The 11,441-nt window shown below is 36.9% G+C and overlaps 1 protein-coding gene across 2 annotated transcripts in view; it reads left to right on the plus strand.

Moving 5' to 3' along the window:
- The window catches only part of LOC106876948 (glucagon-like peptide 1 receptor), a 478,818-nt gene that overhangs the window by 442,004 nt on the left and 25,373 nt on the right, over positions 1-11,441 (plus strand). For both annotated transcript variants that reach the window (XM_089350850.1, XM_089350851.1), the window contains exon 12: positions 10,963-11,101. In XM_089350850.1, the coding sequence (XP_089206976.1) occupies positions 10,963-11,101 (139 nt within the window). The remainder of the gene's footprint in view (positions 1-10,962; positions 11,102-11,441) is intronic.

The raw sequence follows: 11,441 nt of genomic DNA on the forward strand, positions 1-11,441 counted from the left end.
TTCTATATATGCATATATACAGCTTACATGATCATCTAAGTGTATATAGCCGTGTATATATGTACATATGTTTATATAAACATAAATATGTGCCAATTCTTTTACTTGTTCAAGTTATTTGACTGCAGCCACGCTGCATACTGGAGCACCACCTTGAGGTGTTTTAGTCAAACAAATTGATCCCAGGACTTGATTTTCAAGCCTAGTACTTATTCTATAGGTCTCTTTATCCGAACTACTAAGTTACAGAGGACGTAAACACACTAATACCGGTTGTCAAGCAGTGATGGGGAAAAACACACACACAAACACACACACACACACACACACACACATATATATTGTGTGTGTATATATATATATATATATATATATATACGATGGGCTTCTTTCAAATCTTTCTTTCAAATAGAAGAAACTTGCCCAAGGTGATATACAATGGGACTGAACCCAGAACCATGTGGTTGGGAAGTAAGCTTGTTGCGACAAAGCCATATCTATATGTATGTGTACATATATTTGCATGCATATATATATATATATATATATATATATATATATATATGGCTGTGTGTATACACACACTGTATGTACTTTACTTCTGTATGTGTGTGTATGCATGCATGTTTGTATATATATATATATATATATATACATGTGTGTGTGTGTGTGTGTGTGTGTAAATATATGCGCATCTATACTGCTTCCGTCTATCTCGTTTTACACACAATGCTCAAGTCTCTCTGATACTATGGTAAAAACATTTAATATGTCGCGAAGGCTTTAAAAGAACATAAAATCTGGTATCAGTTCATACGACTAAAGATTCTTGAAGGCGGTACCCTAGCATGGTCACTGTCTAATGGCTGGAACAAGTAAAAGATAACAAAATATATGTGAGCGCGCAGAAATAAATTTATTGATTTGTGTCGATAGATAACTCGTTGAATACATAGTGTTGTTGCTGCTGGCTTCGTAGCTATTGCTGCTGTTATTGTTGTTCTTGTTGTTGTCGTTGTTTTTGCTGTATCTGTCGTTGTTGTTTGTTATTGTTGGTGTGTTATTGCTTTTCATCGTTCAAAGGTGTTTCAGTCCCAGTTCTTTTGTATATCTAACAATTACATTGGCCAGTTCTAACCTTTGCTTTCAAAATATGACATGAGTGGAAAAATTGTGGCTGCTATTTCTAACAGATCAAGCGACCGTATGAAAGCCGAAATGAATATGTATGTCATTATTCAGTTTTATTTCAAGATTTTTTTTTGCTAACAGAGAAAGAGCCGGTTTCTAACCTAGATCCGAGACTCCTTCATTGGAATTTCAACATCAAAAGTGTATTTGTGCATGCAGATATGTGTATGTGCAGTATTTGGAGTCGGCGCATGTGCATATTTGTATGTTTTGTTTTATGTATTCTCATGCATATAGTTGCAAGTCTAGACATGCGCATACATCCATAGATCCATACAAGTATGTATGTATGTATGTATGTATGTATGTATGTATATGTGTATGTGTGTATGTATGTTTGCTTGTTTGTTTGTCTTTTTGTTCGTATGCAGATAGGTTGGTAAATCAGCTTTGTTGGTGGAAAAAATACATAAATAAAAACCAGACGGCCTGCGGTCGAGTGTGTGTGTGTGCGTACATGTACATGAAAGTGCGCTTGTGTATGTGTGTATGTCTGTGTGTTCGTCTACAAGCACTCGACATTTCAACATTTAACTCAACACTATAACAATTGTTAACATTATACCATTAGCCTTTTACAAACATCTCTCTGCTATTTAAAGAAACTACAATGTCTGAATCCATGTTGCGATGCTGCAGAGGAAGCTGTTGTGTATCTGTCATCGTCGTCATTATTGTTGTGACGTAATATCTGTTATTGTTTAGCTTCCAGTCAGTTCTGTTCAAGTAGATCACTTGATCAAAGGCATTCCGTCTGTGACATACCTATGAGAAGAAAATCAAAAGTATATCTCTACTTTTATCTGTAGAGAACCCAGGAGCAATGTTCATTTTCCAAGACGGTAGGGTATAATTTAAGACATCTGACTGATACTTTTAGCAGATCGTGTAACTTCACAGCGACTCTCTCGCCTCGCTTATCTTTTTTTTTTTCGCTATGTTTCTAAAACTAAAATATTAATCATATGTTAATAATTTTATATTAACCTTAAGCTATTCGTATATTACTATTATCACAATTTAAGGTGGTAATCTGGCAGAATAGTTAGCACATCGGGCGAAAAATGTTTAGTGGCATTTCGTTCGTCTTTATGTTCTAAGTTCAAATTTCAGCGAGGTCGACTTTACCTTTCACCCTTTTGGGTCGATAGAATAAGTTCCAGTTGACCACTGTAATCGACTAACCCGGTCCCCCAAAAGTGCTGGCCTTAAGCCAAAAGTTGAAATCAATATTACGGTCAATTCAGGGCGGTGAGCTAGCAGAATCGTTAGCACATTGGGCAAAAGTCTTAGCAGCATTTCGTCCTTCTTCAAGTTCTGAGTTCAAATTCCGCTGAAGTAGACTTTACCTTTTATCTTTTCGGGGTCGATAAAATAAGTGCCAGTTGAGTACTGGGGTGTATGTAATAAACTTACAATTTCCACCAAAGTTGCTGACCTTGTGCCAAAATTTGAAATCAAAATTATGGCAGTTTTAACATAATCTTATTCTGATCTTATTCTAATTTTATCTGATCATTGTAAAATCACAGATGGCCTCGTCATCAACGCCTCCGTTGCCATCACCATCGTCATCGTCGTTTTCCTCGACATCTTATGGCCGCTGTTGTCTTGGTCGTGGTCGTCGTAGTTGTCGTTGTCTAATCCTGGTTATAATCCACAGGTGATAAACAAGGTGTGACAAAATATATAAAATGACAAAAGCGCGGCCTCACGGCACATACCCACTATGGCATGATGAGAGGAGGACGGACAGTACCCATTATCTGTTTACAGAGCCTCTGTGAGAGAAATTGAAGTTATTTTCGAAACAGAAACTAGATTCGGATCTTTACCCTTTGAACGGCACATCGAGAAATTAATTTTTTGTAACTAAACACTTTCAAACTTCGGACACTGGTAGAATATAAAACATCTTTTACTCTTAGTATTGTTGAGAAAAGTTTATATGTTTAAAGTTATTGCGTGTTAAAGCTGTCGAATTTCGGTAATTTCAACCAAACAATGACGTGTATTCAGCTGAATAAAGTCACTGCTGTTGTTTGTCAGCAACAACTTCCGGCGGTGTATATTTCGTTTGTCACTGTTATTTATGACATATTTCATCTCAGTTACGTTTGTATGAATAAACGAGTGTATCTGAAGCATGTTTACTTCATGGCACCACCACAATCGTTCGTGCATTTCTACTGCTTTTAGTTTGTTTTTTTTTCCTGTTTTTCAGCTACTATTTTCGGAAAGACATTTTTGCCCCCTTCCCCCTCCAATTTCTTCATTTTTCACATTTTTCCGTAACTCTAACCCTAAAATCCCGACTCTAACCCTAGAACGCCAACCTTAACCCTAACCCTAAAACCTTAACCCTAAAACGCCAACCCTAACCCTAAAACACTAACCCTAACCCTAACTCTAAAACCCTATCCCTAACCCTGACCCTAAAACCCTAACCCAAACTCTAATACCCTAACCCTAACACTAACCCTAAAACCCCAAAGCTAAAACCAGTAGAAAAGCACGAACGATGTCATAAATAACAGTGACAAACGAGATTTACACCGCCGATAGTTGTTGTTGACAAACAACGGCAGTAATTTTATTCAGCTGAATACACGTCATTGATTGGTTGAAATTACCGAAACACGACAACTTTAACACGCAATAACTTTGAAAATATAAACTTTTCTCAGCAATACTAAGAGTAAAAGATGTTTTATATTCTACCAGTGTCTGAAGTTTTAAAGTGTTTAGCTACAAAAAATTAATTTCTCGATGTGCCGTTCAAAGGGAAAAGATCCCTAGATTCGAATATTTGCAATGTGACAGACAGTGCTAAATGTACTGAAGGGCCAGACGAGTGTGTTGAGCCAAACAAAGGATCAAGTCCAGCACCTAAAAATAGGAAGAGGACTACCGTCGGGCTTCTGCACAGTTTTCGTCTACCCAACTTTATTTACAATGTTGTATCAGACGACACTTGCCAAATTTGTCGTGCAGTTGTTCTTGCTACGTTTAAAATCATCACATTGTAGTCATCATCAGGGTTGTTGTTGCTGCTACGGTTGTCATCATTGTTTTTCTAACTCCAGGTCAGTTTTAATCGAGAAGACTAATGACAAAAATCATTTCAGCTATAACCATTCAATCTTTTATCTATATTAGTTCAGGAAGCCTAGCACCTCGTTTTCTAACGTGTCTTTTTCTAAGATGGTAATGGAGTGATTTGATGGAGATTTGGATGATATTTTTAGCGTCTCAGCTGATCATACAGACGCTCTCTTGGTAGCTCATCAGTTGTTTTTGTTGTTGTTAAAGTTAATTAGCAGCATTAAACGGTGAAGTAGCTGGATTGATTGAGCGGTGAAGCCTTGCTTAAATTTTTCCGTCCATCTTTCCGTTCTGAGTTCAGATTCCACCGAGGTCGACTATGTCTTTCATCCTTTAGGGGTTGATAAAATAAGTATCAGTCAAGCATTACCCCTCTACGCAAAACCTGCTTTCCCTGTGCCAAAATTTGATACCGCTATTTATCCAAAATAGAGGGCTGTGAGCCGACACTATCATTAGCGCGTCGTACAAAAAGATTAGCAGCATTTCATCCTGCTCTTCACATTCTGAATTCAAATTCACCCCGAAGTCAGTTTTGCTTTACCCCCCTTCGGGGACGATGAAATATGTGCCAGTTGAGCACAGGATCGATGTAATCGACTTATCCCCTCCCCTAAAATTACTGACCTTGTGCCAAAATTTCAAACTAATATTACTGCAAAATACATGTTTTTACCATCTGTCTTGCAATGTTTCATGAGCGATAAAATAAATACCATTCAAGTACTGAGCTCGCTTCGATCCACTAAACCACTTGTTCAAATTCCTATTTCTTTTTTTTTCTTTTATTGTCTATGACAGAAGTCATAATTTACATTATTATTGCTATATATCAAATAAATTATTGCAAATTAATGGAACATTGGACATGATGGAGATGCATTGCGTAAATATTTTTGTAGACATCTGATTCCAAAATGGCATAAGTGAAACAACTGGCTGTCTGTATTCTTGATTCTGTAAATAAATATCTCAGGGTTCGTTTATGTGTATAAAAATAATCAGAAGGATACATCGTGATATGCTAGAAGCAATCTAGCATGGAAACGAGAAATGAGAAAATTAAGACTTCTGCAATGAAGCGTAAACGAAAAACAACGTATTCCATGAATCTAATTAATTGTCATTAGAATGTTATGTATAATTTTTCTTTTAACAAGTAAATAAAATTTCGAAAGAAATCACAAAATGTCCAACAGCTATAAATAGTGGCGTTTGAAGAAAATTTTTGATTATCCATAAAATATTAATTATTTCATTTAGTTAACCTAACTTTGTACGAAGAATTGCGTGATTAATTAGAATTTATTGATTGGGCAATTAATTAAGATGTATTGAGTTTCTTATATTTTAGCTTAAACTTATTCAAAGTATTGATGTTGTAAAACATAGGGAGTTGCCTGTGGTCCAGTTACCATCCGACAGTTCGATAGATCGTATTTCCTGATCAGTATTTGGATGGTTTGGGGCGAGTGTACTTAATTTTCACTTCTGGCAAGTTATGATCTCATTAAGGTGGGATGCAAAGATTTTACAGGCCAGTCTCTCTGCAAAGTCTATGACATGCTGGACAACACAGGATCCAGTTGGCTGAAGACCATAAAGTTGGTCATAGGGGTAAAAGAGGTTGCTTTTAAATGGTTGTGGATCCGATGTGAGCCCTCAAAGGGTAATGCAAGTTCAGGATATTGCTAAATAGATACAAGATAGAGCTTAATTAACTCTTATTGGATATCCTGGATGAGAGTGTTTGAAAAGCCGAAACACGCCCAGTGACTCCAGGAACATCATTGCTGATGTCTGGGTGCATCATAGGATGGTTTATGGAAAAAAAAAAACTATTTGTAATGTTTAGTTTATGTTCTTTAATTAATGAGTTTTAACAGGGATATCTATTAATGTTAATTCTAGTTTTCTTTTAAATTTGAAGAAATTAATATGCATTCCCAATAGACCAACAAATAACAACGTGCGCGAACGCAAGCATCAGCTCGCAGCCTCCTATCTCATAGCTACCTGTCGCATGCGCTGGTATGGACATGTCTTCCAACACCCGCTAGATCATCCTACCAGGGCTTTTTTCTCATTCGTTACAGCAGCTGCAGGCTTGACGAGGCCTCGTGGTAGGCCTCGCACTAGAAGACTGAATGTGATTGGGGAAGATCTCCAGAAGCTCGACGTCCCCTTGGAGGATCCAGAGGGGTTGGCACGGAACCGCTAGCGATGAAGGGCACTGGTGGACTTTGTCGGCTCTACACACGATGACGCCTCTGGGACTACTAACCTGAGATGACCCCAGCCCCATTAAGCAGGAACATAAAGCCAAGAAGCAAGTCAACAGTCTCAGTAGTATTCATGTAATTCTTAATCAATAGGTTCACAACTGGTAATATTTTTTTCTATCAAAGACAGTGGATTAGCATAATCGTTAGGGCATCACATGAAATACTTTGCGGTATTTATTTAAAATCCTTTCCGTTCTCAGTCCAAATTCAGTTGCGACAATTGTGTCCTTCATCATACTTAGAGTTGATAAAAAAAAAGGTATCAGTTAAATATCGGGGTTAATTTAATCAACTATACACTTTAAAGAAAAGTATGGGATTGTGCCAATGTTAGTAATCAATATATTTACCGTCACCACACATATATCAATTCAGCTACTGAACAGAACTCTAATCAAAGGCGTTTTATTTGTAACTACCTCGTATTTTTCTAAGTTAGAATATGTATGAAAACATGTGTCAATGTACCCTTTTTTAAGGTATCAGAGTTATGATTTGAGGGAGATTTTATTATAATTTTAACAGACTGAGAGAGCCCGAAGAAATTCCCTCGTTGAGTTGGTTCTTCTTTTACCTCGATCCACCTCATGGTTAACGTTTGAGGGTTACAAGTTCCTTATAGGAAAGGTTTTGATTGTTGCACATTGAGGTAGAAACAGGATTTAGTCATATCTGGGCCCAGTTAGTAATTGGATTGAGGTGACCGAATCGTCAAGTGCTGGTTACTAAATACCGAGGCTTCCACCTTCTACAAGTCTATAAGAGGAGCTGAATGTTGCACTCACAGTGTTGCCTTCATAATGATAGTGCCACTATAAGGTTATAGCCTAACGAACTGTTAAAAATAGCAGCCAAATCTCACGCTAAATCTGAACCTACTGTTTTAATTAATGCAGTCAACAAAAAAGACAGAATGCTCACAAATGGGAAGCCTTTGGTCAACTCAATTAGGGTAGACTTGGGAATAAACAGCAATGATAACAGGTCGATCTAACAGCAAAAACAAAAACAATTAATAATTTCAACCTCCAAGACTACAAAACAATAGCAGAATTGTGTTTTGTAGAGGATTCCGAGGAAAAAAAGCCTTAAAACTTCAATATTCAAAATAGACGACCAATCTGTTGCTTACGTCGCAACAAAACCGATCTAAACGCTTTCTGCAAAGAAGCCCGAAAGAACGAAAGCAACAGCAAGAAATCATGGAAGTTGCCGGTTTTATGGCGACAACTCATGAGTGGAAAATGAAACTGTTCTATCCTCATTACCAGGAGATTATTTCCATCAACCAGTACCAGAAATTCAAGGAGAATCAACCACAGTAACAACAGTGATACGATATCACCAACAAGCATACACTCTCAGCAGCACTGGCCCATCCACATATGAGAATGAGAATCAAATACAGATTACTGGAGAAAAGCAAACTTCCGAAAATAATTGAAAAAAGACTCAACCGAAAACAGTACGAGGTTGGATACACTTCCTGCAAAAAAATTATTTTCACCGAAGAAAAATCTTTATTTTATGAAGGAGAATCGATGACGTATGAGGATGAACTAGAGCCCAACTTGAACGAAATGAAATTCACTACCATTCACAAGAAAAACCAGACTCCGAATAAAACACTTATATATAGGCAAACAATATCCAAGCAAAGTATTGATGCAAATGGGACAACATTTTGAAAACAGTATATAAACGACAGAATAGCAGTTCAAATCTAGGATTTTATTAAATATCATATTTCAACAAACAAACCGACGTGCTCCCTCACCTGTACCTTCTTTTCAGAAGATTCCAGAATTTCCAACTCTGAAATATACCATGGTCCTGCACTCTGCAGGGATTACCAGAGAAGTAAGATGCACTGATCAACGTAACTGGAGATTTGAATTTTATATAAATTCCTTGTTTTGATTACTGTGTATTTTATCATCCTTTTTTTTTTTTTATTTCCGTGTAAATGTTTGTGCTTATAAACTTTTATTTCGTCCAGTTATATATTATAAAATATTTTTCAACTTTACCCTCGTATTTGTAAATCTTCGTTCCATCCCACGCGCCTTGTTCAGTGTTACCATCTATTTATCTTTATCACTTTGAAAGCTGGTAGCAAATAATCCGTTCCGCTATAGGCGCAAGGTTTGAAATTTTGGGATAGGAGCTAGTTGATTGGCACTTATTTTATCAACTCCTAACAGGATGAAGAGCAAATTCTTTGAACTTAGAATGTAAAGACGGATGAAATGCTGCTAAGCATTCTGTCCGGCGCGCTAACGATTCTGCTAGCTCACCACCTAGAAAATGATAAAAAGATTATTATTATCATTATTATTATTATTATTATTATTATTATTATTTTATGTTTGACTTTTGTATTGCATTTGTACAAGTTGGATCCAAGTCTCACCCAGAGACCTCAAATGACAAGTTAGAAGTTCATGTAGGTGTTATGCCTAGGGTACCATATATTTGGATTTGTACAGTGTTGTTCTAGAGAATGTTTAAGTAACCATAAGAAAATTATGTGTTGTTTTAAAATTTGAGATCACATAGACAGTATTTTACGTAGGATATGGGCAGTTCCCATGAGCACTATCTTTTGAACTTCAGCCATTTTGGGGTTTCCTGGTATCTGAGCTAGGTAGTAATCAGCCCGTTTCGCTGTCATTCCCAGGTCACCTATGACAATAGGTATTGTTTTCGTCTTCAGATTCTACATTTTGCTAATTTCTATTTCAAGATCTTTATATTTGCTCAGTTTTTGGTAGATCTTGACAGATACGTTTATATCGATTGGGACAGTCATATCAATGAGGAGGCATGATTTTGTCTGAAGTCTTTCAGTATGATGTCTGGCCTATTTGCATCTATCTTTCTGTCAGTTTGAATGGTGAAGTTCCAGAGGAGTGCGATGTGATCATTTTCAAGTACTGGGGGTAGTTTGTGTTCCCACCAGTTTTCATCATTATTGAGTGAGAGAACAGTGCATGTGATCAAAGTGACGCTAGGATAAAAATATATGATGCGCAATATATCCATCATGCGCTGGATATATTGCGCTGATAAGGGTACACCAAACACATGCATTACAACCATATGTGCGCGACATGCAGATCATATATCAAATTAAACAGCATATGACCTTGCAGGTGGGGCCCAGTTAAAATTTTCTTCGGGTCGAATAGCCCGTCCCACTCAAAAGGTTCTTGATTAAGGGTTTCTTTAAGGATGTTGAACGAAACACCCATGTTTCCAGAGGCGTATTTTTCAAACCCAAATGAATTTCTCTCAACGCATGTCTATGATTCTCCTCTCATTACTTCTGCACGTGATCGGAGATACATTTATCGTCAGCCACCAAGGGACAGGCTCAACTGGTTAAGGTCAAACGACTGTGAAGCAAATCTGTGGTATTAAGCAGAATATTTGCTGTAGCCCATCTTTTTATACTAAGACAAAGCATGTACATGATAGCACTTCCAGTCAGTTAAGATCACAAGCCATCAGAGCCAGTGCCTGGTTTTGCATTCTTCTTTTTCTTCTTCTTCTTCTTCTTCTTCTTCTTCTTCTTCTTCTTCTTCTTCTTCTTCTTCTTATTATTATTATTATTATTATTATTATTATTATTATTATTATTATTATTATTATTATTAAGGCGGTGGGGTGGCAAAATCGTTAGCAAGCTGAACGAAATGCTTAACGGTATTCTGCCCCGTCGCCACGTTCTGATTTCAAATTCCGCTTAGGTCGACTTTGCCTTTCATCCTTTCGGGGTCGATAAATTAAGTATCAGTTGCGTACTGAAGTAGATCTAATCGACTGGTCCCCTCCCCAAAAATTTTCGGGCCTTGTGCCTAGAGTCGAAAAGAATTATTATTATTATTATTATTATTATTATTATTATTATTAAGATTAAGGCGACGAGCTGGCAGAATCGTTAGCACACCGAGCGAAATGTTTAGCGATATTTCGTCTGCCGCTACGTTCTGACTTCAAATTCCGCCGATGTCGACTTTACCGTTCATCCTTTCGGGGTCGATAAATTAAGTACCTGTAAAACACTGGGGTCGATATAATCGACTTATCCCCTCCCCCAAAAAGTCTGCCCTTGTGGAAAAAATGCGAAACCATTATTATTATTATTATTATTATTATTATTATTATTATTATTATTATTATTATTATTATCACGTCATCATTTATCGGAATCGTTAGAGCGTCTTTTACATCCTTAGCTCAGTTCCCGCAGTAGAACTTTGCCGTTTATCTTTTCAGCTGGGATATAATAGAATTTACTAGGGACGGTAGCATTAACGAATCCCCTGCCCTCAAAACTGTCCGCCTTATATTTAATTTTCCATTTATTTACTTGCAGGAAACTGGCCAAATTTACAGTAATGTTGGTACCGTTATTTGGAGTACCTAACATTCTATTTATATTGATACCAGCTGACTTGAAAACAGCAGTTGATGTCCCATACATGTATATATCGATGACATACAGTTCCTTTCAGGTATGTAGTATATTGATTTTTTTTTTTTTGCTCTTATTCGAATAATTTCAATTCTTTGTTTTTCTTTTCTTATATCTTAAATTCTCTGAGTGGGAGATTTTGTCTACTAACTGCTTGGATAATGTCATCTGATCAATGGGTACTTTCCTATTATCGACAGTCATTTTTTTATTTACTAAAATATTATTAAATAAGCTGTTATACTCGCGAGACGGATCTAACTGCTGATCAATGATCTTTCGGAATAGCTATTCATCACGGAGAAAAGTAACTACATCACGGAGAAAAGTAACTCAACATATGTTGTTTCGTGTTACGCCTTTTTCGACTTCACGCGGTT

The sequence above is a fragment of the Octopus bimaculoides genome, chromosome 4 (assembly GCF_046866305.1).
Source record: "Octopus bimaculoides isolate indiv1 chromosome 4, ASM4686630v1, whole genome shotgun sequence".
Lineage (NCBI taxonomy): Eukaryota > Metazoa > Mollusca > Cephalopoda > Octopoda > Octopodidae > Octopus > Octopus bimaculoides.